Source organism: Suillus subalutaceus (genome assembly GCF_016647625.1).
Source record: "Suillus subalutaceus strain FC151 chromosome Unknown DFJ58scaffold_307, whole genome shotgun sequence".
NCBI classification, from domain to species: Eukaryota; Fungi; Basidiomycota; class Agaricomycetes; order Boletales; family Suillaceae; genus Suillus; species Suillus subalutaceus.
The window spans coordinates 10,890-38,741 of NW_024540556.1; the positions used below are offsets into that span (position 1 = coordinate 10,890).

General features: G+C 46.8%; 8 protein-coding genes across 8 annotated transcripts; 5 read left to right on the forward strand and 3 right to left on the reverse strand.

The window, feature by feature from the left end:
* Positions 1 to 791: 791 nt before the first annotated feature.
* Positions 792 to 2,707, forward strand: DFJ58DRAFT_848435 (uncharacterized protein; the record flags this gene model as incomplete). The annotated part of the gene is made up of 7 exons (XM_041393636.1): positions 792 to 813; positions 929 to 1,080; positions 1,180 to 1,206; positions 1,483 to 1,628; positions 1,686 to 1,826; positions 1,996 to 2,372; positions 2,427 to 2,707. 7 exons carry the CDS (start codon positions 792 to 794, stop codon positions 2,705 to 2,707), a joined length of 1,146 nt encoding a protein of 381 aa, XP_041235360.1.
* Positions 2,708 to 6,313: 3,606 nt separating this feature from the next.
* On the forward strand, positions 6,314 to 7,453 carry DFJ58DRAFT_848437 (uncharacterized protein; the record flags this gene model as incomplete). The annotated part of the gene is made up of 1 exon (XM_041393637.1): positions 6,314 to 7,453. The coding sequence occupies one exon, from the start codon at positions 6,314 to 6,316 to the stop codon at positions 7,451 to 7,453; it is 1,140 nt and encodes a 379-aa protein (XP_041235361.1).
* Positions 7,454 to 8,706: 1,253 nt separating this feature from the next.
* Positions 8,707 to 9,245, forward strand: DFJ58DRAFT_848438 (uncharacterized protein; the record flags this gene model as incomplete). Its single annotated transcript, XM_041393638.1, has 2 exons — positions 8,707 to 8,799; positions 8,850 to 9,245. The coding sequence occupies 2 exons, from the start codon at positions 8,707 to 8,709 to the stop codon at positions 9,243 to 9,245; spliced, it is 489 nt and encodes a 162-aa protein (XP_041235362.1).
* A 1,537-nt stretch (positions 9,246 to 10,782) lies between these two features.
* DFJ58DRAFT_848439 (uncharacterized protein) lies at positions 10,783 to 12,408 on the forward strand (the record flags this gene model as incomplete). The annotated part of the gene is made up of 8 exons (XM_041393639.1): positions 10,783 to 10,808; positions 11,053 to 11,126; positions 11,159 to 11,271; positions 11,359 to 11,481; positions 11,509 to 11,562; positions 11,795 to 11,847; positions 12,008 to 12,128; positions 12,175 to 12,408. The coding sequence occupies 8 exons, from the start codon at positions 10,783 to 10,785 to the stop codon at positions 12,406 to 12,408; spliced, it is 798 nt and encodes a 265-aa protein (XP_041235363.1).
* A 2,917-nt stretch (positions 12,409 to 15,325) lies between these two features.
* Positions 15,326 to 15,484, reverse strand: DFJ58DRAFT_671596 (uncharacterized protein; the record flags this gene model as incomplete). Its single annotated transcript, XM_041382973.1, has 1 exon — positions 15,326 to 15,484. A coding segment is annotated over one exon (159 nt), but the record flags the coding sequence as incomplete, so codon positions are not given.
* Positions 15,485 to 22,707: 7,223 nt separating this feature from the next.
* On the reverse strand, positions 22,708 to 23,079 carry DFJ58DRAFT_671593 (uncharacterized protein; the record flags this gene model as incomplete). The annotated part of the gene is made up of 1 exon (XM_041382971.1): positions 22,708 to 23,079. The coding sequence occupies one exon, from the start codon at positions 23,077 to 23,079 to the stop codon at positions 22,708 to 22,710; it is 372 nt and encodes a 123-aa protein (XP_041235365.1).
* Positions 23,080 to 24,928: 1,849 nt separating this feature from the next.
* DFJ58DRAFT_736946 (uncharacterized protein) lies at positions 24,929 to 25,768 on the reverse strand (the record flags this gene model as incomplete). Its single annotated transcript, XM_041386878.1, has 2 exons — positions 24,929 to 25,288; positions 25,547 to 25,768. 2 exons carry the CDS (start codon positions 25,766 to 25,768, stop codon positions 24,929 to 24,931), a joined length of 582 nt encoding a protein of 193 aa, XP_041235366.1.
* A 130-nt stretch (positions 25,769 to 25,898) lies between these two features.
* On the forward strand, positions 25,899 to 26,768 carry DFJ58DRAFT_719625 (uncharacterized protein; the record flags this gene model as incomplete). The annotated part of the gene is made up of 4 exons (XM_041384664.1): positions 25,899 to 26,153; positions 26,210 to 26,357; positions 26,393 to 26,534; positions 26,561 to 26,768. The coding sequence occupies 4 exons, from the start codon at positions 25,899 to 25,901 to the stop codon at positions 26,766 to 26,768; spliced, it is 753 nt and encodes a 250-aa protein (XP_041235367.1).
* Positions 26,769 to 27,852: the final 1,084 nt, after the last annotated feature.

The window sequence follows — 27,852 nt, forward strand, 5'->3', positions numbered from 1 at the left end:
TCGCGTTCTCGCTCCCCATGGGAGCAACATAGCAGTTTGCTATAGCGCTTGCTGTGGCTTATCCACCTCTTTGCTCTCGCGTCCTCGCTCCCCATGGGAGCAACAGAGCGGTTTGCTATAGCGCTTGCTGTGGTTCATTCACCTGTTTGCTCTCGCGTCCTCGCTCCCCATGGGAGCAACTGAGCGGTTCGCTCTGGCGCTTGCTGTGTTTCATCGTCTCTTTGCTTTCACGTTCTCGCTCCCCATGAGAGCAGCATAACAGTTTGCTATAGCGCTTGCTGTGTCTTACTTGCCTCGTTGCTATCATATCCTCACTCCTGGAGGCAGGAAAAAAAATGAAATCTATCTCCCACTCTGTGTGACCCGTTTCCTTCCATTCCTTCATGTCTTCCCATTTACTGAAATTTATAAGTTGAGCTCAAGGCATGTAGGTCCTCTTAACGAAATTGCAATTGCAAAAGACCACTGTCAGATGTAAGGCTTTGATTTTGTTCGATGTTTCGGTACTCGATAATATTAAGTCCACCTCAATATCATGTGTGAACGTGCTGTCCGATGATGTTCTGATGAACGCTGTTCTCAGCATTGTTTTGTTCTCCGGGAACACTGAGATATTGAGAGCAAGCTTGCACAATCTATTCAATGTGTAGAAATGGGGATTTGAAGTAGTCGCCTGATTTACTTTGCGCGGCAGATAGATTGTCTTTCTCCCTTGATGCATCATTCACAGGTGGCTTACTAGTCACTGAACCCATCTGTGTGTCATATGACAGCAGTTTGTCGGCATCACAATGCGCCAATATCTCTGTAGATGTACGCAGATGTTTGAATTCATTGCCACTTCCAAGTTGGGGATGGGAAAGACCATTTGGCGAAAACACCTTCTGCTCTTATTCATGTTCATCAACCTGCTCAGAATGATATTTAGACCTCACACAGCGCAAGGCAACTTCACATATAGTTGAAGATCTGCCTGAGCGACAGGTACCGCCACCACCACTAGTCGATCCGACATCCGCACTACTAACTGAGCCTGCCACAGATGCTACAGACGAACAAGAAGGCAAAAATCCAGACATTGTGCGAACTTCTTCCAGCTATGTGCAGCGTTGCACGGTCTGAGCAAACGCGTATAATATATACACGTACGGTGAATGATTCCATCGTGATAACTTATAGAAAAGACTACGATCACGCTGGGTACAAGTAAGTCCGCGCGCACAGCGATTCCAAGGTCTCACCACGACATTAGTGCTGCCCGCAAGCAAGGTTAACTACTTACAAAACATAGCTAGCATGAGACTCTTGGTTTGGAATGGTTCCAATACTAAATACAAGCGGTGAAGTCCATCGTTTATGTTGTAGCCGCTCCATATGACGTTAATTTCAATTTGTATGCGCCACAATGCGGGTCACTATGACACGTTGCATCCTCGTGGATCATTTGTTGGTCATTGTTTGTCAATGAAAATTAACGATCAGCTGATTGAACGAAAATCGTCTGATATGCTGTCTACAATGACTGTCATTATCCCCCTCGAGATCGTCATAAAGATTCTAACTCTCGCCACTCGTAGAAGAAAGGATGCAGCATCCTGGATTCGGCTTTGTAGACACACCTACACCCTGTGAGTGTTCAACCCCGCATTAAATCCGTTCTATCTTTACTTATCGTCCACCTACAGATTCGAACGATTACTGTATACTAAGGTCGTCTTGCTAGATGACAACCATGCATCCAAATTCGTGAAATGCTATCACCTTCGGCAGGCGCACAGCGAGTCTCTCAGACCAACCACAGCTATGTTTATCGGCAATGGTACCAAGTACAACACCATAATCGACTGTCCTCTCGCTTTGCAAAGACATCACAGATCTTTGCATAGTATCAGAAGACTCTGACAACATCCTTCCTGATCTAACATCTATTTACCACGTCCTGGATACCCTCCCACTCACAGCACTTTCTTTGATGACACGATCATGGCTCACTAGGTCTTCCATGGTGATGGCGAATACATTCGCTAAACTCACGCATCTCGAGATCGACGATCCAGGACTGCTCTGTCGTCTTGACATGGGCGCCTTCCACCAGTTGACCCACCTGGCGCTGTGGACTGACTTGTCCGACCACCGGCTGCTCCTCCCCAGGCTGGTCAATCGTCTTCTCCAACTTGCAACGCTGAAAGTGCTTATTTTCCGTGCATGGGGTCACCGCTCATGTGCACGGAGCCTGGAATACTATGGACTGTTAGATCCTCGCATCGTCATCGGACCATCAAAGGTGTATGTATGGGATCATTTCGGGCAAGGCTCCATGTTACTTTGGGAACTCGCCGATGAAAGGACAAACATTCCTGGCCCTAACCACAGTACGTACGTCTATGCGACTCTGAAATAGTGATATCATTTAAAACATCCCACAGGAAAGCACCGTTGCTTCTCAAATAGCACGTATGAAAATCGATTCAGGGATTTCATGGCTCTTCCTCGGGTACCTGAACGCGATGTAGACCGTGAGCTCGTCCAGTGTTTTGTGGTGGGTAGATTGTTGGATGGAACACGGGAAACCATTTGGAGGCGCAATGATTCCAGTGACGACTCATCAGAGGAGGAGTTGGCTGACGATGACAAGGAGGAGGATTCTGCAGACCATAATTCCCCGAGCGATGACGCAGAGGAGGGGTCGTATATCGATGTCACATAGGAGTAGTGCGATCCAGGAGCATCGTTGACGCTGTCTGTTCTCTGATGTACAATCTATATGTCCGCCACCAAATATATTCATGTACATGCTTCACGCAGGCCATCCTGCGTCTATGCATGACATTGCAATGATGCGCCTGTCACTTGGGCTCACAGACAACTGTCTTGACTGATGAATCTACCACCAAATGAGCATACATCGTAACGCTGGCGTACATGAAGTCATTTATGAATCAGTGTATTTGATTCAGATTTTTACGGCCTCAAGGCCAAAGCCTCATACTTGAGAAAGTCAATTGGCCCACCATCAGGAAAGGCCACCTTGAATATTGACTGAGCGTCGAAGTGCAGATAGATTGTTGCAGTAATATGTCACCGCGATATGCCAATGTGAACAGACGATACTGCGTGGCGGTAAATATTCTATATGTCATGATACGACGTTCATAAGTCACAGAATGTCAATGAAGACACGCGTGCCCCTCAGACACTATGTAAAGAGGCGATCAAGGTCAATCCGCGACCCTACAATTCCACAACTACGATCCTTAATGTAGCAATACTGCACGCATGAATTTGGTGATTTGTCATGACAGTGTACCTTGAGTTCTCCAGACAAGGATATCACCACAAGGGCCAGCGCCCAATTATGTCTGAGATATTATGTGTGGCATTGCCCAGGGAATGGTTTATACACCGCGTGGGTATCGCCTGGCGCGCCAATTAACTCCTAGCTGAAGGGGTTGTACACCCCATAGATATCGCCTGGCGCACGTTTTCCAGACCGTGCTATAACCACACCCGGCAGGGCCGTATTCTGGCTGAGATCGACTTGGTTGTATGGCCCAAGGAAGGGGTTCTACACCCCATAGGTATCGCCTGTCGCACCCATCAACTCCCAGCCGAAGTGACTATACACCACACAGGTATCGCCTGGTTCACGCTCTTCATGCCAGGATATTGCCACACTGGGACGCAACCAATTCTGGCTGAGATAGTCTGGGTGGTATGGCCCAAGGAGGGGGTTATACACCCCGTAGGTATCGCCTGGCACACCCATAAACTCCTTGCTGAAGGGGCTATCCACCCCATAGGTACTGCCTGGCTCACGCCATTCAGCCCATGTTATTACCACACTGGGCAGCGCCCAATTCTGGCTGAGATAGTCTTGGTGGTATGGCCCAGGGAAGGGGTTATACACCGTGTAGGTATCGCCTGCGCACCCATCAACTCGCTGTACATTGCCCTACAGGTCTTTACATCATAAATATTCAGTCCAACAATCCGGAACACTCAGAGCGGAACTCACCTCGGAACACGCAAGGATATCACGTAAGTTCAATAGGCCAATGATACGACAGCATAACTCCTCCGGGATAGTAGAAATATTATTTTTCTTCAGTACTCTATGCATCGCTGCGACTAGCCTGATGAGTGGGTAAATGAAAGAAGAAGTAGGAAAGATGGGGCTCTCGTTTGCCTAGAATTATATATACGTACTCGGATGTATGACACATGTTTTAATTTCGCTTATCCAACATCCAGCATGACGAAATCAACATACATAAACGCTTCATATATTGAAAATAAGCTCTTAAGGTTGACTGTTGTAGATATATCTATCTCAAGACGTCAAAGAAAGACAAGTTGCATGGATGCATGGGGCGGGCTAGGAAGATGGGACTGAAAACAAGCCGAACATCAAGGAGATTCAAGGGGCAGGCACGACGCAAGACAGTCGAACATGTGTTTCCTTCTTTGGGATATACAACAACAGTAGTTACATATTGCGGAGCATCTGATCAATCGGTGAAGCGCACGCTATATGATGAGGATGTATGCCGAGCTAGCACAACTTATCTCTGGATCCACCACCGAGCTAATACATGTATGTCCTGCTCCCTCAGACGACATTTACTGACATGTCTTGACTATAAGCTATATGATTCTGGCTCGCTCAAACGTAACCATCACTTTGCGACACACATTGCTGCCTGTTTGCGCAATCTTTAGCCTCTCGACGCTTTCTGTACTGTCTTATTGTAGCTCCTGAATAAGCAGATGAAATGGTACGGGACAAACACCTATTCGAACGTTGCGCTTGAAACAACCTTTTTTATGAAGTTTCACAGGACTTGTGAGCTCTGGCGACTGGTAAGTAGTTCAATCTCTGATGCATCCAGGCACCCGTAATAATGTCTATAAACGCACACAATACAACATAATGCCGAGGATTCTCTTCCGAGGCAGACAGAACAAATGATGCTGAAGGCATCCAACTATGAAAGGACAACCGCCTGTTACCTCCCACTACCAATCCCTTCCTCGTTGCTGCCTTCGTGGTCGCATTATTTGGCTGAGCCTCGATCACTCAACATCGGTCTTGGAAGTGGTGCTTCCAGTTCTACAAGTGTTGTATTTTCGATTTTCCAACTTCACGTCATCTCTACATGCTGTTCAGTGACATCCATGTCTCATTAGCCACGCAGCTTCCACCCTTCCCTCTGAATTCGGCGAACTTGAGGCCCGACCTACGCTTTCTCCTCACCATTCAATGATTGACACACACAGTGGTGAGGCACCGTCACTGATAAGCAATCTTAGAAGTCCGTTGCCGAAGAGTTTGCCTCATTCATACAGGACGATGAAACAATATACACGCCAGTTGACCTTTTAGCGCATCGTGATGGTGTTTTGTATCTAGATACCTTATTTTCAATAACCAGTGTTATGTTTCTCGATGTAACGTACGAGGATGTTTGCAAACTTCACCATCCGGGTATCCTGCAGTGCACTCGCGGGGTACAGCACACGATAATTTGGACATGCGTATGCACATGTATGACTATTTATCGAGCATAATGTTGGGTGTGCATGGCTACTAGACTTGTAATCATGTAGCTACGTTGACTGGATCAACGTCCGCACACATGTCCTGACATTAAACGAGGCGTCCCAACAGACGCAAGGATGTCATTTACAATAAAGACGAAGTAATAGTGGATTATATATTATTATATTACATAGATTGTCCTGAGACATGGAGGTGACCAAGATATTTCAATCATATACACAGAAATCCTTCGACATCTTTGTGTCGACCTTCGTATAAGCAAGGCTTACACACTCTCACTTACAGCATTGACATTCCTATAAATTTCGGCATCTCACAAGCAACACATTTAGTATGATATGGTGTATCCTGTCCACTCCAGGTATCTACCGAGTAATGACAGGTCCACTGACCGCAGAAATTTCACTCGAAAATTATTTTACGGTTTTAAACATATTGTATAGCATTGTGATAGACTAAACTGGATGATACTCTTTGTTGTACAACGGGAGGCAGACTTTGCTGGCTCTATGGCCCGTTTTAAGACAGTAGAACAATGATAAGGGTTCGAACTCAGATTGATAATCACGGAAAGTGTGCGCACCTGTGGCGTGAGAAGGTCACGTGATGTCATGTTGAAATATCCTGTCAACGTGTTCACACTATTATTTTGCTCTTGTCCCTTGACCTCCATGATGACGTTTAAACGTCATCTCTTGTTCTCCCATTGATACCGAATCCTGTCACTGCTTTCTTCTTGCGTCCTCGCTCCCCATGGGAGCAGCAGGGCAGTTTGCTCTGGCGCTTGCTGTGTCTCATTTGGCTCGGTGCCTCTTTGGTCTCGCGTCCTCGCTCCCCATGGGTGCAACAGAGCCGTTCGCTCTGGCGCTTGCTGTGTCTCATTTGGCTCGGTGCCTCTTTGGTCTCGCGTCCTCGCTCCCCATGGGCGCAACAGAGCCGTTCGCTCTGGCGCTTGCTGTGTGTGTCTCATTTGGCTCTGTGCCTCTTTGGTCTCGCGTCCTCGCTCCCCATGGGCGCAACAGAGCCGTTCGCTCTGGCGCTTGCTGTGTGTGTCTCATTTGGCTCTGTGCCTCTTTGGTCTCGCGTCCTCGCTCCCCATGGGTGCAACAGAGCCGTTCGCTCTGGCGCTTGCTGTGTCTCATTTGGCTCTGTGCCTCTTTGGTCTCGCGTCCTCGCTCCCCATGGGCGCAACAGAGCCGTTCGCTCTGGCGCTTGCTGTGTGTGTCTCATTTGGCTCTGTGCCTCTTTGGTCTCGCGTCCTCGCTCCCCATGGGTGCAACAGAGCCGTTCGCTCTGGCGCTTGCTGTGTCTCATTTGGCTCGGTGCCTCTTTGGTCTCGCGTCCTCGCTCCCCATGGGTGCAACAGAGCCGTTCGCTCTGGCGCTTGCTGTGTCTCATTTGGCTTTGTGCCTCTTTGGTCTCGCGTCCTCGCTCCCCATGGGCGCAACAGAGCCGTTCGCTCTAGCGCTTGCTGTTTCTCATTTGGCTCTGTGCCTCTTTGGTCTCGCGTCCTCGCTCCCCATGGGCGCAACAGAGCCGTTCGCTCTGGCGCTTGCTGTGTCTCATTTGGCTCGGTGCCTCTTTGGTCTCGCGTCCTCACTCCCCATGGGTGCAACAGAGCCGTTCGCTCTAGCGCTTGCTGTTTCTCATTTGGCTCTGTGCCTCTTTGGTCTCGCGTCCTCGCTCCCCATGGGCGCAACAGAGCCATTCGCTCTGGCGCTTGCTGTGTCTCATTTGGCTTTGTGCCTCTTTGGTCTCGCGTCCTCGCTCCCCATGGGTGCAACAGAGCCGTTCGCTCTAGCGCTTGCTGTTTCTCATTTGGCTCTTTGGTCTTGCGTCCTCGCTCTCCATTGGAGCAACATTGCAGTTTGCTCTGGCGCCTCTTTGCTCTAATGTCCTCTCTCCCCATTGGTGCAAAAGAGCGGTTCGCTCTGGCGCTTGCTACCACATATTTTCCATGTTGCTTTTGCGTCCTTGCATGTACCCAAATTTGTCACTTCAGCTGTAGAATAATCGGTACACAGGCTATCTACGTCTTAATGCAAACAGACCAACAGTGTCAGCCTAGCGAGAGTAACTCTGGATTTGTGTACACAAACATGACTGTTTGCTGTGTGTCGGGTTGCAGTGGATGCCTGTAAGAGAGCATCAGTTGCGCATGTTACAAACATCACAAAAGCTTGCCTATGTTGTTTTGCGACTCATACACCTTAGTCGATAATAAATACAACATGTATAAACGCCAGAGGCTACGAAACACACAAGGTGACTACGGTCTGTTACACCATTTGTCATCCTAAGCGTTGGATACCAGCCTTGACCATTTCATTGATCCTGGGATCGCCCGAAATTCAACACATCAGCTGTATTCGAATCCGACTGTCTCGATGTTTTGTTCATATGCGAAGTCAATCACTCCTCCATATTCACTAACATGATTCAAATCGTTGCATCGTTTGACAACATCGCGATTTTAAATATTGCTTTTGAACGGCAACCTTCATTGCCTCGGTTCGACCTCGATGCACATCCGTTCATCCCACCTCCATTATAACGAAGTGACAACTCGTGTTAACACTACCATCGAGAGCCTTTGAAGCTTATACTTCATCAGACAAGATATGTGTTGCCTCTACACTCCTCCATGTAGAACTGGGCGTCGATATGGCGGCCATTCTTACGCGTGATAAGCTGAAAACGGAATAAACTTATAGTGGTCGGGAGACGTCGTGTAATATATTCGATGGCAGCCACAACTGGCACTGGCAAAGTTGCGTTCCAAGCGGCAACTCGATGGAAAATGCCTCACAGACTTAACCCGCGTCTTGAGTACATGGTATAAGAGGTAGCTCCCATCTCTGATACCCGTTTCCTCGTCACTGAATTTCACAACAAGTGTCGTTGGGTTTCAGATATGCACACATGAACACAAGTCGGTAGGAATCAATTTAACCAATCATATGTGTGATCCAGTCAGGAAATGTGAGACGAACGGGCTGCTTGCGTAATATATATCCATGCTCAAATATAAATGCCGTCCTTTGAATATCCTCTGACCACTCCCTCGTCTAACTGTCGCGTTCACGATCTCAATCCACGATCTATCTGACGAATTCGCCACCTTCATTCACAACTTGATTTTTGCAATGAAACGTTCTGCCCCAGAAGACCTTTTCACGCCGAAAATGAGAAAGCGCTTTAGATACGATGATCTAGAGATGGACCAGACAGCTTACAATGTATGTACAAGTTCCACCTTCCGTTTATAATCACATCCGACATATTGAAGGACGAACAGGATGAGGACGTTACCACGCTGCGATCCCCCAGCCCACAGTCGACCATGCGTCGGCACGTACGCGAGGTCCTCGAGATGCTCAATCGCGTAGAGTATCAGGTGGACTACCTGCAGGAGGAACGTGAGGAGACACGTATAAAACATGAGAAAGAGGTGGAACGGTACCAGGACCGTATTGACGGCCTTGAAGAGGAGGTTCGGTATCAGCAAGCAATCATCGATGTCATCAGCGCCGACGTCGAACGGCTCGAGGAAGAGACGGAGGGACAGAAAAAAGATGTCGAAGAGTTCATCGAGCGCGAACTTCGTGATACCGTCGCGCGAAAAAAGCGTGTTGCAGTACTGAAGGACCGGATTACCGAACTCGTTGACAACGCTAACTTGTAAATTCAAGTTTTACAGATAGCTACATATGATCTGTAAACGTCTACCATTCTCACACGCCTGCTCTATCACACGGTTGTAATGTACTATTAACATACGATTCTCCCATGTCTACGATGTCATTATCAGGCTCTCGTGCATATAAAGCGACATCGCACAATTCCATTCATGACTAACCTCCATCTCGATCTGCTACCTTGCCACCTAATATTTGCAGGTACTTATCTCCACCAATTGCTCCCAGTCGCTGACACCACCCATATCATCTACGATATCGCCAGATGCTATCAGGCCCCAAGGAATAAAACAAAGATGAGATTCCTTCATTCCTGCGCCCGATATACGCAATTATTCAGACCTCCATAGTTCAACATCATTTTTACGAGTCGTTATTGACCTTGTGCATCAGTTGTATCTTGGTACGTATAACAAAGTTTCCATCTGCAAAGCACTGTTAGAATGACAACGGCAGTTGTGGAGACGCACCCCCACAGCATCCGAGGTTAACGCAAGATCTTGTGACCTGAATAAGTACCTGTGCCAGCACCCATCCCTGACTTCTGGTGATGGAATGCTACTCTGCCTGTCGTTCCTGGAGCGCGAGTCACTGTCTCATACGACAGGGTATTAGTTTCAGACGCTTCTCGCGCTAGTGCCAAGGTGGTGCACGGTTAGGCGGAAGAGTCAACTCAAGGTGATTTATCTCTGTCTTCCTCATTCGCGCAACGTCCTACAAGACAAAGCTTATGAAGAAGGAGCTCTGCACCATATTTCATGACCCAGATGGTGCATCTGATAACATCGACGACCTCTCAAAATGATACATTCCATTCTCTACGTAAGGCGTAACGAACACATAAATCAGCAGCTGTGTAGGAAAGCCCTTGATACGTTGGTGGGCGTTTTCATCTCTCAATCATTTCAAAGACTTCGTCACCTACTCTGCTGAGGGCTTCCTAGACCGTAATCTCGATGCTCATAAGCATGATTTCGTATTCCTTCTTCGTCGCTCAGCTTCGGGTGTTTCTGATGTCACAGAGGGTGCTGTGACAATGAACCCTGTCTTCAAAAGCCTATTATTGGGGCAAGGCTATTGCAAGACAAGGCCACCACCAAAACTCTTCCTCTTGTCGCCAACGCGTCGCCATCCTGCGCGCTGATACACACGATGACGTGCACGACACTCGCAAGTATTTTCGCAGTGACCACTTTGACAATCGCAGCCGTCTCATGACTAATCTGGATGACTCGAGCTCCATCTACGGTATCGAATTCTGTCGCGCCCCAAACCTTTGATGAATCCTCGATGTATCCATTCAAATACCTCGACAAGCAAGTGACTTTATGATGATTTAGGACACGCTCATATCGAACTCACATTACAAGACGTCTAAAACGAATACGTTACATATCTCGTTGCATAATCAGGTATGTTAATCGACTGAAGATGTAGCGTCTACATATACTACCGAAGCGCTGACGACCTACACAACAACTGGTGTTAGCCTTGCGTCCCGGATATTGTTCGGGCCTTGTCATCATGATTAAGATTACGATTCTTCTCAGGTTAGTTGTGAATATATCACGTCACGCAGTCTCTCATCTTAACAGTTCTATAAGCCCGATGAGGAATCTTACCTGTTGCTAAAGAGCCCACCGTCTTGGAGGCATGAAGCGTGGACTTCACCATTATAATGGTATCCGCCATGAATGCAATCTTTAAAGTATAATGATAGCATCGCATATGGAGGTTTTATCCAATCTATTTCGATTAACCGCACGGAGATACACATACAGTCCATGTAATCAGAATCACGCTCACCAATTACACTTCATTCAATTGCTTACACACCAATCGAGCTCAATGTTCTTTGCAAAACCACAGTGAGTACTTCTACGTCAATTTGACATGGTAGGATTCAGTGACAATATCACACAGGGAAGCACCGCTGCTTCTCTGACAGCACGTTTCAAAATAGACTCAGGGATCATATGGATCTTCCTCGAGTTCCTGAACGCGATGTGGATCGTGAGCTAGTAAAATGCTTTGTGCTTGGACGTTCTGGAGCAGTGCGATCTGGTCTGACGCGCAATGATTCCAGTGACGAGGACGCAGGAGGATTCTGATGACGACGATATCGACGAGGATTCCTCCAATGAGGACGTAGAAGATGCTCCACATAACAAAGCCATAGACGTGTGGTGTGGTCTAGGAGCATCTTCGACGCTGTGGGCTATCGTTAGTACAATCCTGACATACAATTAGGTACAAGTGGACCATCCTGACTTTTGCGTGATATTCTTGTCAGGCATCAGTCACGTAGGCTTACGAACGAATATGGACTCATATCGTAGCATTTGTGCACATTACACCATTCGGAGACGCGTGTACTAGAGTCAGAGCATCAGGACCTCAATGTCAATGCAGCAACTACCGATAGACGCAACATACAATGTGACCTCAAACCATATGCTGGACGTTCATCCGCTATTCACCACGATTCATGAATATCGATGTAACTATAAGATTGTGCTATGGCTGTTGTTGATAGGATTTTTCTGAGGATTGTGCATACAGCCTATTACTTCCCACAAATGCATCCATGTGAGGTGAGGCCAGGCGCACAAGTTCGCTTCTTGTGAATCCGTATCAATGTTTGTGTATACCAAGCGCTTCTTATACCTTCCTTGCTAATCGTTTCACAACCAGGCTCTCGTACACATAACGCGACATTGCATCATCGCATCCATCATGGCTAATCAAGGGACGCGGATGAGAATGAGGATGGTGAAGCTGTGATTGTGGAACCCCCAGTCAGAGATGAGAAGGAGGTGGAAGAAATGTATCTGAAGAACAGGCAGGAGAGACGGCTGAGATTGTTAAATGTTAGGCCATTTTCATCTCCATAGATAATCTATTCTCCTCTCACAGCATCTCCTTCCACAGCGCTATGTAGCAAAATCAAGCAACACGACAGCCAAGAAATCAAGAAAACAAGCAAAAGACGAGGATAAGGAAGTCAAGGATAATGAACGGGACGGTCAAGAGTACGATAAGGAAGTCAAGGATAAGAAAACCGACGCCATAGGATATGATACCATACCGCACCGCACCGCACCGTACCGCAGTCGAGACAAGGATAAGAAACACGATGGACTACGATAGACTACGATACCATACGATAGTCAAGACAAGGATAAGAAACGCGATAGACCACGATACAATAACATACGATATGACAACAACACAACAGTCAAGGATAAGGATAAGCAGGGCGATCACATGTCGGATCGCCCCCACCCACCCGCCCGTTAGAGGTTATAAAACCACCGCCCGCCGGTTAGCTTTCTCGTCGTCTCGTATAAAAACGTATTCTCTCGGCGTCTCGGTTCTCGGTAACATACGCTAGGAAGACGAGCAATACAATAGACAAGGATAAGAAATACAATACGCTACGACACGATACCATAGCAAGAGACTACGATGGCAAGACAAGCAACACGACAGCAATAAATCAAGCGAAATCAAGCAACACGACAGCAAAAAAATAGCAAAAATCACGCAAAATCAACCCGAGTCCGAACTAGGTTTTCGCCTAAGCCTACGCCTCGGATCAAGCAAAATCAAGCAAAAATCAAGCAAAGTCAAGCCCAGTCCTAACGAGGTTTTCGCCTAAGCCTCAGATCAAGCGAAATCAAGCAGCGCGACAGCAAAAAAATAGCAAAAATCAAGCAAAAATCAAGCAAAGTCAAGCAAAGTCCGAACGATGTTTTCGCCTCAGCCTACCCGTCAGATCAAGCAAAATCAAGCCAGACAATAGCAAAAATCAAGCAAAGTCAAGCAAAGTCGAAACAAGGTTTTGACCATCGCCCACGCATCGCCCCAGACAAGGATAAGGACAAGGAATACAATAGTCAAGACAATGATAAGAAACGCCATACCATACACCACAACAACCAAGTCAAGTCAAGGATAAGAAACACCATACCATGGGAAACAACAAGATACAATACAATAGTCAAGTCAAGGATAACAAACACGATAGACCGCCGTACGATAACAATACAATAGCAATACAATACAATACGATCACATACAATAACAATACAATAGCCAAGGATAAGGATAACAGGGCGTGCCATACGTTAGAGTCGTTAGATCCCCCCACCCGCCCACCCGTTAGAGTTGTTAGTTTTTAGGGTTAGGGTCAGCTGTTAGAAAACCACCCCCCGCCGGTTAGAGGGTTGGTTAGCTTTCTCGTTGTCTCGTATAAAAACGTATTCTCTCGGTGTCTCGGTGTCTCGGTTCTCGGTTCTCGGTACCACACAATAGCAAGACAAGCAATACAATAACAAGAGACCACGATACCAAGACACGCCATACAATACCAAGACACCACGATACCAATAAAACAGCCAAAATAAAGCCACGCCGGAGCCATAAAATAGCAAAAATAAAGCAAAATCAAGCCCAGTCCTAACGAGGTTTTCGCCTTCGCCCACGCGTCGGATTAGGGTTAGTTATGAACCCTCCTAGGTTCCGTTCCACCAAGAAAAACGGCATTCCTAGGTTTTTCCCACGGTCCAGGACTGCCCCCGCCGCGCCGCCATCCTTCGATCCCTATGCCTGGCGCTCTAGGACTGCCGCCGCCAACACCACCGTCATTCGACCCCCCCACTCGCCACCATTTCTCACTATGCCTGGCGCTCTAGGACTGCCGCCGCCAACACCACCATCATTCGACCCCCCCATACACTGGCGCTCCACCATACATGATACATCATTCTCTACCCAAAAAAAAAAAAAAAAAAAAAAAAAAAAAAAAGACCCTGCACACAGTGGCACTCTAGGACTGCCACCACAGCACACCTTCTTATCATACATGCTAAACCCCCTCTAAAAATGACCCCGCACACACAGTGGCCATCCAGGAAGGCCACCATGCGTCATCATTCTCATCATATATACACTTCTCTGTCAAAAAATTGACCCCCACACACAGTGGCACTCTAGGACTGCCACAATGCGCATCTCACTGAAATGAACCATGCATCATGAATGCTGCTTCAATTCATGGTTGGCATCGAAAGACCACACACACAGTGGCACTCTAGGACTGCCACCATGCACTCCTTCAAAAAATATGTCACTATTCTCCATATTGTATATGAGATTGCCATGCGTACAACATTACATTTATGTATTCAAATGGTGGCGCTCGTACGCCTTCACAATATGTCCCTATTCTTGATGCTGTACACTGACTAAAATGAACCATGCATCAATGCCGCTTCGATTCCGTAAAAATAAATAACCCTGTGCCCAGTGGCACTCTGGGACTGCCACCACGGCACACCTTAAACCACACTAAAACGCTGGCAGCAGCTCGTCCGACAACAAAAGCCCCATCCCCATCCCGCCCATCCTCTGTTTGACCGCACCGCTCATGTCTCGACAGAGGCTCGCATTATCAGACTGTCATTCATCACAAGCCTCCCTTTGTTTCACCAACCACTCATGTCCCCCCCATGAAAAACAAGAAAAAACCTGATACACACAGTGGCACTCTGAGATGGCCACCAATGCACACCCCTCCATTACTTAAATTCCCTTCATTTGACCACTCAAAAAAAAAAACAAATTCAATTGTTCCCCCTTGGCATTCTACCCACCCCCCCCACACACAGTGGCACTCTGAAGACTGCCACCAATAAAACATGCCCTTCATTTGACCGCTCAAAATGATGAGGAGTGGGCTGATGGTCAGAGGCCTGCTGCGCAAAGATACCATGTGCCAACAAGAAACAGTAGGTACATTTTTTCCAGCTACCATTGAAAACATACGTACAAACCCTCTCTGCAATCCCAAGAGGCAAAAGCTTCCTCCAGGCAAGTCCACAGTTTGAGTGATATCAGTTCTGTTCTTCAACTGTCGCTGTACTGTTTGCAATGCCACAACCTTGCTCGATGTGATGAGGACTGCAAGGCTGGTCAAGACTGCTTCCTGGTAATATTCTGGCTGGTGGCAGATGATGTATGTAGCTGCACTGTGTTTTTTTGGCATATGAGCGGTGCCACAGCATTAGAACCTGGAAAAAACATGTTCGCAAGTCTCCAGATCCTTATCCTTGATCCCAAGACCTTCTTGATAGAGAGTATGGTACTGTAGTTGGCAGCAACGATTGTGGGCGTGTCCATGAAAAGAGTTGACAACAAAATGATGATTCAGCCTCTTCACTTTGTCGAGGTGATTGAGCTGGCGGCTACAGTCTTTGAGAATGAACACTCAATGGTCATAACCAGTCACGCCATTGGGCCCATAGACGTCAATCAACTTGTTTGCTGTTGCGAGAGCATACTTCGTTCACGCTTGACAAATGTATATCATTAATTAAACAATTAAGTTGAAATAGAACTGCACATACAGTTCACCACTTTGCCTCATTTCAACAAGGTTTGAATGATCCCATGACGGCATGCACTGACAAAGATGCCTGTTTGCTCATCAAATATGTTAGTGGTATTTTCAGCTATCGTATTCGCAGCCTAGGCCACAGAAAACTGGTCCCGCAGTGACTGATAATAAGTACACTCATGAAATAGTAGGGTCAGTAAGGAAGGAGAGCTGCATGGGTACAAGCGGTACCTTTCAGGATTCTTCATTGATGTTCACTACGCCCTCCACTCCCATACTCGACTTTGACAAGGCCTGCCGGCTTAAAGTCGAAAGTCAGAAGTACTTACACCTTCGACTCCATCTCCAAGTTCCGCCGACTCAAAGTCTTTCACCTTTCATCCCTCAGAATTGTCACATACACCGAGCGCTTCATCAGCTCAATCCTTCCATTGGAGAGAAAGGAAATGCCAACAGAACCAGAGGTGGTAAGAGGGGTCGAGGAGAGGTGTCTTGTTGGGGGGGAAGCCTGTCATAACTGGAACCGGGGAGTATGCAACAAATCCACCTCCAATTGCCCCCGTTTCCACGTATGCAGCCGATATCGAGGAGGACACAGACAGACAGACTGTCCACTGGCAAAGGAGGCTAAATGAAGCTATCACCCATGGACAAAGATTTAGGAGAAGGATGGTATGGTGAGAGGAAGCCAAGTCAATCAGTGGCACGGCATTGTGGACTGAATCTGCTGAGCCCCTTCCTCGTCCTCCACCTTCTGAATTTGACAATGTTGCGGCACTCACCACCATTTCCAAATATCCACATCTCTTTCAGGTCTCTACACCTATTAATGTCGATCACTTCGAAACCCTCCTCACTCCTCACTCTTGCTCATCATCCCAATATTCCTTTTGTCTGTTCTGTCTGTTCAAGGCCTTCGTGAGGGGTTTTGGCTTTGGGCTGATACTCACGGGACACCTGGTGACTAGAGTGAGCACGCCATGACAGCGATCACGCTAGACAACCTCTGTCGCCTCCGCAAGTTGCCTACTTCTCAGGTGTTTTCATCTCCACAGCTTCGCAGAGTCGTATCCGACACCCAACTTTCACCACCATGAAGGGAATTCAAGACTGACTCTGAGCATTTACTGGCACCCCAGGATATTTTAATTTGTGAATCACGAGTCTCACGAATCACCGAGTACTGAGTACCGAGTACCGACACCCGACACCTGGAATTCGGCACTCAGCACGTGAGACGAAAGATTGGAAACAAAACAACTCAAAATTCGAAACTCGAAAGTACTGACTACCGAATACCGAGTACCGAGTACCGAATCTCGGGTATCGGTACTTGGTACTTGGTACTCGACATGAAGCTCGAAACTCGTAAAACTGTTTCGAATCACCAAGTACTGACTACCGAGTACTGAAACCTGAGACCCAAGACCCGGAATTCGGCACTCGGCACTCAAGACGACAGATTTGAAACTTGGGAGGCAGGGAAAGCTTTGGATGGGGCGGGAGTTTGGGAGGCGGGAGGAGCCTTTGAGGGAGTCTTGGAGGAAGCCCTGGATGGTGTTCTGGACCTCGCCCTCTGGGTAGTAAAGGAAGCACGATTGCGAGGAGGCAGGGATCCCATAGTCGCGGGGGTGCACTTGATTTTCTTTGTCGTGTAGTAGATGCATGACATACATGGAGCCCCGGTCCTCTTGTCCAACCGAGTTGCGCAAGGCCAGTTTTGCTTGTGGCAAGCGTAGCATGGGTTGTTCTGTGGGTTGTATTAGTGTATGGACACACTTGAGATATTTAAAAGTACTCACCAGTCCAGGAATGAGAATGTTAACTGCAGGGATGACTGGGGGTGCCTGCACTGGAGGTTTGGGAGTTGGCTGGGAGGGCTCAACAACTGCTGTGTGACTCCTGGCAATCACCTGGTATAATGTAAGCACACACCCGAGTCCTGGACGCATAAATGACACTTACTGTGGCAGGGCCAAAGGGTTTCCTCTTGGGTACCCGGGGCGAGCAAGGCAAATCGGGCGTCCTTGCAACAATTGTGGAGAGCCGGGGAAGGACAACCTCCGGCACTCCACCCGAAAGTGGCTACACAAAAATGAGAGACAATGAAAAAATGAACCAGACGACATACCTGCATAACCAAGTCTTCATCATCTTCCAACTCCACGATGGGCTTGGACTTCACAACGCGAGCAGACCTCTGACACTTGTGACTCTTCATCGCAGATTTTGGGGGTTGGGAGGAGGATCCAGAAATCAAGGGGGACTTCCTCTTCTTACTCCCTTCTGCCTTGACAGGAATAGGACCTGTGGATGGGGGGGGCAGCAGTTGGGAGATCGAAGGTCTGGTCACCTAAGGTGTTCCAGGCGAGGACCTTGGGGTCCCAGGGGTGCCTCAGAATGCGAGGATCGTCATACCCGATGGAGTGCCAGTCTGGCCAGACCTTGGAACCATGTTGCGGTGTCCTGCATGATTTGGGAATCATGCATGGACATGACTACTAGGTATCCCCCTAAAAGACAAAGTCTGTTAGCTTAGTCCTCAGACTAGTCAACCCATACCTTGGTATCAAACCTTGGTCCAATAGTTTCAGTTTTCCCTCAGTGATTCATGAATCCACCATGTTTTGAAGAAAAGTCATATGTGAGATGGGAATCACATAATGACCTAGTTGATATGAGAAGCAAAATGAAGGTTAATGTATTGCCTTTCATTTGGCTTATTCACTTTGGCTAGAGAAACCCATAGAGAAAAGTTCAAAGCCTAACAAAAACCTATCTAAAAAGCCCGCGTATTGTGTACTATTATTTATTCCATTATTCCTGAGTTGTTTTCTCTAGTGTTTCTTTACTTTACTTTTCTATTAGGATGCTCTGACTAATCAGATGCTTCATAAAATTGTACCTACAGGGTATGATGTCATAATGATGTCATAGGACTTCACCTACACTCCTGCAGGTATTTTGGTTGAAAGATATGATATCATAGTGATGTCATAATGATGTCATGTTCCATGGAATTTGCTAGAACATTCCAATGACTCATAATGACTCATAGTGACTCAGAATGATGTCATTATCCCACCATGAATATTCTGGAATGTTCTTTTGCACCTGCTAGAACATTCTGCTCCAGTTTTTGGAATATTCTTCTCACATTCTGAAGTCATTACATCACCTTTTTACTTACATAATATTCCCACACAAAATGTATATAAGGAGAGCCCATTCTCCCCCCAAAAAATAGATCTCCCACTTGTTGCATTCAAGAACTCCCACTTGAGCAAATTGAACTCTCACCTAAGAAGCTTCAGTCTGAACAAATTGCTGCTTACAAAGCCCATTTCCTTTGTAAGAACTGTCCAGACAAGTGCAGGGAAAGTGTTTCCCTTGAGATTACGTAAGTTTCTCGCGATAGAAACCCAGTTTTGTGAGACCAGTGTTCTCACCACGTAGTGTTTACTGACCAACACTGAGCTTTGGTCACCGTTGTTTTTTTTGTGAGACCAGCATTCTCACCAGGTATTTGTATACTGACCAACACGAGCTTTGGTCATTGTTTTTATTTGTCATTGTTTTATATTTGTCATTTGTTGTTATTTGTGAGACCAGCGTTCTCACCAGGTATTTGTATATTGACCAACACGAGCTTTGGTCCACGTAGTCACATTTGAGACCAGCTTCTCAACAGTTAACCGTATATTCAGGAAACCAGTTCAAGTGTCTAGACGGTATATCCTAGACAATCCCATAGTTTCAATCAGAGATAATAAAGCTCCGGCTAAGTTAATCTGACTGATTGGTTTAGCGAGCCTCCCAAGAACTCACATGTTATCTACCACGAAAGAAGAAAAGTCGTAGACCGTGTTAATCGAGGACTGGCAAGAAGTCTTATCCAGTGTAATTGTGGTGTCATTACATTCTTACACGTATTTATATAAGACCCTCGGTTATTAAGACAGCGGATGCGCTGGAGCTCTTTGGAGCACGAAATGATGAGGCCGGGAATAGGAATATCCCCGGACCCATACTCCTTGGCTACATCAGACTACCTAGATGTTAATGACAAAAAAGCACAAAAAAACAAATACATACCACAAGTGTAGCAACCTGTTTTCCCAAAGCCGAGTGGCTGGGACCCGGGGGAATCTGCCGGGCGGCACTGATGATGGCCATGATCTGGGCAGTGGATGCCTTGAGATTGGTCAAAGAGTTGTCAACTGGAGTGGACATGATGAGTGAGTTGAGAGATTTAAAGATCTTGAAATCAGATTGAAATCAGTTATCAGAAAGATGAAGTTTTAAAACAAACAAGACATTTGATGGGCAATCCACAAAATCGTTCATTGTTTGTGTTTTTTTGGTCATGGTTCAACTTTCGGCAATTGCCGGCTTTGTGTTGAACTTCGAAGTTTTTTAGATCATCAGTCAATCAGTCCACCAATTCTCCACACATGAGTTCTCATCCAGCCGTTAGATTTAATGACCCCCCGGTGACCGACTATACCACTATGGATGTGGATGACTCATCTATGGGCCGGGTATCACTAGGTATGTTGTATTCTTATCATGCCTTATCTATTCACCGGGTATCCCTTAGATGACTTAGATGACTTATACCTTGGGCCGGATGATGACATGGAATATGATTCTACATCATCCAGGCCCCCGGATGTGTCGGCTGCAATACCTGGTATGACTATACATTCCTTATGATCAGGGATCACCATGCATGCTCACTTCACCCTCACAGATCAATCACATCCAGGTCAAGCTGATGATGCCAGCTGTCTCATTGATCCAGACTTGTACCTCGGGCCTGAGGATGATGTCATTGATGTTTATGAGTTGCTGGATTCTGCTGACCCTCCCACTTTTGCTCCGGCTACCTCAGAGGTGTCTATGTCATGTGGGTCCATTCATTCCAGACCATTATTGATACTGATCTTATCTCCCAAGCCAACAAATCATCTACCAAACCTCGTGCAGACCTGCTGGAGCTTGATATTGAGGATGAACATTTGATGGTCCGGGAGCTCCATCCTTTCGGAAAATACCAACACCCAGAATATGAGTATCTGAAAGCAGAGCATTTATCTTTGTGCTAATCTTTCTGGAAGACCAATCCGTCCAAGATCAACTCCATGATTACAAACACCATAATGGAGGTCTTCCTGACCCTTCCATCCAACAACTGATCGAGGCTGAGCGACCATTCCAAACTGCTTTGGCAGAAACATCCGACAAACTGAAAAAGCTGATGCATACCTGCAGAGGTTGCAAAGAGTTGAACAGATGAGCATTGAAATGCTCAAGGTAGTAGATTCCATGATTGAACACTTTGAAGAACAAATGACCATGTAAATTACTGTATTGCAACCTCTGAATTTTCACTGACATCCCCACATCATGTACACTACCAAATTTCTCAATACATGTCCCTGGGTGTCGAACAGGACTCGAGACTCAATAGTCGGGACTCAATACTCGATAGTCGGGAGTCGATGTTCGGGACTCAATGTTCGATATTCAGGACTTGATACTCAATAGTCGGGAGTCGATGTTCGGGACTTGATGTTTGATATTCAGAAGTCGATAATCGGGACTAAGCACTCAGCACTCGATATTCAGGACTCGATGTTCGATGTTCAGGACTCAGTGTTTGACGAATCTCGGGCTTCGGGTTTCGGGACTTGAGGTTCGATAGTTGGAATTCGATGTTTGGGACTCAATAATTGATATTCAGTAGTCAGGACTCGGCATATCATATTAGGTCAGATATATGAAAGTTACACATCAACATGTAAATACAAGCAGGTAAAGGCAGGCAGTGTAGTATCAGTCCATTATTTCTTTCCCCTTGCTCTCATCACTCGAGGGCTTGTGTCCAATGGCTGTTGTGTTGACTTACTCCGGGTTGTCCTTGCCAATGGCTCAATCACCACTTTCTTTCCCCACATGTTCTTCGGCGCTGGCGACCTATTGACTCTTTCGGTTGCACCATCCTCCTGAACATTGTCAGTGACTCTCTCAGTCAGTCCAGTCAGGAGGTCGCCCATTCGTGATGTCAGCAGTGCACCAGTCTTCCCTGCATTGACCAGGCGAGGCTTTGGAATTGCATGTGGGACCGCTGTCCCTTCATGTGCTGTTGAAGGACCAGGCTCTGTTCTGGGTCTCTTTTGTGGGGATCTACCTTCTAATGCGTCATCATCAGCATCATCCTCCATCTGATGAGTGTTGCCCTCGGGATTGCTCTCTGGATCACTCTCGTGATCGGTCTCGGGATCACTGTCAGTTTCGGTTGCCGAATTCTGAGGCCTTCGGATCATAACTTGTCTGACTTTACGAGTCCGATGAGAAGGCGAATCCCTAGATACAACCGAGGCTACCATGTCCCCATCTCTGTTCTTCCATGCTTTGAACAGGAATGTTGGACCTTCCCCTTTCTCCTGCCGAGCATACCAGAAATTCAGTAAGGCGGTCGTGTCCCAATGTTGCAACTTCGAAGGTTCCTTCAAGTCCACATCCACCAGAACATACTTTCTTGCCACAAAGTCATCCTGACTTTGTATGATGGCACTCCATGGCACAACTGCCTTGTCAATCCCGGAACAGATACCTGTATAAATGCATTCAACAAATGTTCGGGTGTTGCGATGATGGACTCATAATAGTGAGATGTGAGAAATGCTCTGACAATGGCTTTCTTCTCCTCGAGTTTCGTTTCGGTGATGTCGGGAAGCACTGGCATCCCATCCCCATCGATTTCGAGTTCGAAAGCAGGCTTCCTGATTCTCTTTCAACCTCCCTTCACCTGTCGCCCACCATCTTGTGCCCCGGCACCTATCATGACGAAGATCAACTAATTCATTCCAGTAGCCAGAGATCAAACACTCACTGAATTGTTCCTGCGCATACTCCTGCCAAACTGGCTCAATGTCCTCTCAGTCCTTTGTCTTCATGAAACTTTCCCCATCTCCTAATGCCTCGTTATCATCGTGCCTGCATGAAATGTATTGAGATCGAAGATCTGTGATGATAAAATTGACTTACATCCCGAACAGCACCTCTCCCTGTTCATTCTTCCACGCCGACATCACAAACACTCTCATCCCACATTGCCTCCACATCTCCTTCGAAAAGTGCTCCATATACGCCCATCCCTTCTTACGAGCCACTTGTGCTTGTATCTCGGGAGGAGGAAAGTTGTTGGACCATTCTTCAGCCGTGTCTTTTGCCTTCTCCAACTCGTCGTCAGACAATTCAGCCATGACTCTTTTTACAGCTGCCTGATAATGCTTGAACATACTGGGACCTCCTGGCTTTGCCCCGGACTCGTCCTCAATCCTCTTCAGCACCTCCTCCCATTTCTGCTGGTAGATCACCTGCCTAGGAGTCCATTTACTCCCATACTTTATCATGTCCTTCCTCTCCTTCTTTTTCTGGTTGTTGAACAACCATGTCTTGTACATCTGAGAGTTCATGGAAGAATAAGATGTTAAAATTTTAGTTTTGAATGAAGCAAGGATGAATCACCTGCTTCCTCTTCTTCCATTGTGCTTGGTCGACCTTGGGAGCAAATAGCCTGGCAGCCCTAGCTATGGCAGTGAAAACTGCCCTTTTCTCATTCCTTTTCGCCAAAGTCCACTCAGGAAGGTAGTTCTTCAACTCCGAAATTTCATTATCCATGAGCTTCTGTGTCTGCGGTTGACACGCCCTATGTCTTCCAGAAGTGAAAGTCAACTGAGTGGAATGACCTGATCTTGCCATTGTGAATGAGATTGCAGAAAAGGGCTGAGGATGAGCAAGGTGGAAGTAATAATGGTGACAAGTTCAACTTTTGAGCAAAGCCTAACAGTTGGTTAATTGACCCATATTGGATGCAATTCCATTATTGGAAATGAATTTGTAATGACACATCAAGACTGCATAACATCACATTGCAATAACAATTTATTCACATTCCTGAGCTAATGCTTTGCTTGCAGCCTTCGAAAAAACATGAAGATAGGTAGATGCTGTTAAGACTGTAGCTCAAGGGTAGACGGATCCGAAGGGCTTGGCCTCAGCTTGTGCGCTGTGCCCCTTACCCGAGTACGTGCCCTTAATTTCAGAATGAAGTCCAGATGGAATCTGACGAAGTCTGAAGGACTTCCAGAGGCTGGCTACTCTAGTAGAGTGTGAGAGGATTTCTGGATGAATGCAAGAAACTTCCGGAGGAGTATAGGAAACTCCGGAGGAGTTTCATCCACTGTATTAGATCCGAAGGTAAGACTTCCCAAGGTAAGTTCCCTAGATAGAAACACATAGAGGATAGGCTGCAAGGGACAGAGTCCAAAGCAGGATAGGATAGGAGGAGTGGTCCGAAGAACAGGACATCCGGAGGTCCGAAGGTTAAGACGTCTGAAGGGTACGTCGTCCGAAGGTTACGACATCCGAAGGTTATGACGTCCGAAGGTCTGAAGGTTTACCAGGACCGGAGGAGCAGACAGGATTAGGACAGGAGGGGAAAGGCTACTATGGACAAGGTCCAGAGTAGAAACAAACAGAGGTAGACTACACTATGGTAGAGTCGGAATAAACAGGGTTTAGACAGAAGTCTCGGAAAGACAGGAAGTGCCAGAAAGGCAAAACTCTGGCTTAGGGAGTCAATCCCTAAGCATGGATGTAGATGGAAGGATAAATCCGGAAGACCAGAAAGTCGGCCTAGGGAATCCTTCCCTAGGCCTAAGGAAAGGCAATACTAAGATGGACTGAAGTCCGAGATCAGAATGAGTGAAGTCTGAGATCAGAATGAGTGAAGTCTGAGATCAGAATGAGTGAAGTCTGAGATCAGAATGAGGTGAAGTCTAAGATGCGAGAGAGCAAATCTATGTTGATATTCGAACTAAGGAAACTTTACGGGAGTTGTACAGAGGTTTATATACTGGAAGGGATCCGAGAGGATCAGTAAGCTGAATACAAATGCTATGTACAAGCATGTGGAAACATATTAGTAAGTATGAACGGAACATAAGTAAATGAACTCGGATATGAACAGAGTACAAGGATCAATAAGCAAGACGGGAACAGAGATAACCGAAGTCCGGAGTCAAGGGGATTACCATAAGGAGATAGACGCTGATTTAAGGTTTGGGCCTCGGGTATGAGTATAGGTCAGATCCGGAGGTCTAGAGATATCGGATGAAGCGTCTGGATATTGGATGAGTGGATCCAGGGATCTAGGTGAAGACGAGACTAGGATATGGATCATGGATATAGACTGATAGTCTAGGGAAGGTAGAGTCCAAGATGGAATGAGCTCGGATCCGATAGGACCAAGGGTGGATGAAGCAGGCTTAGCTGCGGAGGTCCAAAGGTATGGATATATGGATGTACGAAGGTGTACGGATCCAAACCGATAGTGGACTGGAGGACTGAAGGCACGGATAAGGGTATGGAGTCATGGATAAGGGTATGGAGGTCCAGATGTGCATCTGGAAGGCGTTGGAACATCATCGGACGTGGGTCCGGAATACGGGATATGACAGATGCACCCCATTGCAAAAAATCCCACAGGGTAGAAGCAAGGGGCGGCAGAGGTAGGAAAATTTGGGTCAAGGTCCCACTTGCAAGCACAAAAAGACGTGTCTACAGGTCCATGCCTAGCTCTCCCCCAGAATCACCAACACTTCGACCTGTTGAGGCACCACCTCTTTGGGAAGACATTCCTGACAACACTTACGAGCAAGACCAAGGCTCATTTGAGCCATTGCAACTTCCAAAAACCATGGCAAGTTTGTAAAATGTTGCATTGCAATTCAAATGATAGCTAAGTGTAACAAATGCAGAGTCAGAATGACTACCTCAGGCAATGGCTGCCAAGGCAAAAAATCATATCTGCATCACCTCCTGGATCCAGAAGCTCCACCAGAAGATAGGAGATGTGTCATCTGCGACCAGGATGGGGTCTACAAATGTCAAGATTGTCTTGTGGAGCCACTCTATTGCACTGGCTGTTGCAGAAGTCAACATCTTTGCAATCCCTTCCACTGGATCAGTCAATGGAATGGTCAATTCTTCGAGCAAAGTTGTCTTGCTCATGTCGGACTTGTCATACACCTTGGTCATGAGGGCAAACAATGTCCGGTACTTACAGATAGGTGGGATTTGTTCAAAGAAGACGAACCGAAAGACCAGCTTGAGCCTGAAGATCTACCATCTGTGTCGGGACCTGAGTTCCAGCCGAAGGAAAAACACCATGGTCATCATTGACAAGTCCGGAGTTCATCACCTCCAGGTTCGATGCTGCGATTGTCCAAATGCCATGAGTCCAGACCTTCAAATGTTTCAACATGGATTTTTCCCCGCTTCATTTAACAAGCCGAAGACTTTGTTCACCTTCAGGGTTCTCGATGATTTTCTATTGGACAACCTTGAATGTGGGACCTCGGCGATGAACTATTACAGCAAGCTCCGGCGAATGACCTCGAGCATGTTTCCACACCTTGTACCAGTAATGCCATATATCTCTCATCTAAAGGACATTATATTGACAAAGCATGTGGCAAGGACCGATACCGAGAGCTCATGAGAGTCGCCCAACAGTGGAGGCAGTTGAAGATGATGAAATGGCATGGCTTTGGCCATTGTGCTGACAGCCTGAATGCAGGAGATCTCACATTATTTGCCTGGCATGTCCTTAGCCTGGGATTAATGTGTCCTTAGCAGGGCATGGATCACTTGATGAGTGAGTCTTCTTCAATACTGAAGTCACCTCAGTGATAATAACAACTCCAAGGTCGAAATACACCCGGTCATTTGTTATGGATGGAAATTTCAAAGCCAAACACCTGCATCCCATGAAGCTGCTTGATGAAGTTTGGCTGTCAGATGGGTGGGATTCATGGTGGGAAAGGACAGGTATAAAATGCATCTTGCAGAGGCTGCCGACACTTTAGAAAAATCAAGCTGCAACAATCACCAGGCAGTAAATCAAGCAAATGCGGCTCGGCACAAGCTGGAATCCACGGGCATTGGGGGAGTAGCCTGTGCTCGACACGGTTGCTTTGTTCCTCACTTGATGGTAGATTTTCAGAAAGGCAAAAGGCAAGCCGACCCGGCCATTTGACATTCACGAGTTAACCATGCATCATTTGCAGACAAATGAACATGGACTATGCACTTTGTGAGGCTACCCGGCACAACATGGAAGGCATCACCAGGGCGGGTCAACCTTCTATGATATCAACTGTCAATACAACAAGCACTTTCGGTTTGGGTGGATCGAAGCCGATTTCTCAAAATGGTTCCGGAATTGACCATCATTCCCGGAATCGGGGTTGTGGCACATCCATGGACATAAGGACAGCTGCTATGTCCAATATGCGTCGAATTTTATTGAAGGCAGCGGTCGGATCGATGGAGAGATCATGGAGACCCTATGGTCACGTCTCAACCTGATTTCCCCCGCTGCTCGGGGAATGTCATCCCCGCATCGAAAGGAATGTCTCGATTATCAGATGAATGATTCCAATTTCTGCAAAATGATCCGCATTAAAAGGACCCTTTGCCGAAAATACAAGCAGGTGAAGAATGGCAATCGCTGAAAGGTGAAAAGGCTTTCGACAGACTTGATGAAGCAGCACCCAGTCAATTCAAAGACAGAGTGGTTAGCCAGCGAGAGGATCCCTCAGTCCAGCAGAATAAATGATCCTGTGGCTATGGATGTATATGAGATTAATATCAAGAAGGGTTAGTTGACTTTGTGTCCATCAAAGTCCAAATTAATTTTGCACTCAGCACCGAGCAAAAAGGAGATCGAGCTTAGACAATTAGAGGAGGGTAATGCCTGAAATGGCAACACCAGCTCACAGATCTGTGGCAACATGGATATCAATGGGGGCTGGCAATTGAAGAGGCCCAAATTGCATTGCTCATCGAGATCTCGAAGAATTGGTAGAAGAATGACCGAGACACAGAGGTTAGACATCGCCCGGCAACGCGATCATCTCCAAGGCCAGATAGATGGATTCACTCGGTCTGCTATTACGCATCTCAAGAGGGATTTGATGCAGATGATGATCCTGAAACTTGGACTTAGACATTCTCGTGATCTCGATGATGACTTGGCAGACTTCACCGAGACATCTGACACATGGGCAAACTCCCCTGAGCTCACTGTAATCCCATTGCCATCAAACCTCGGGGTAGAT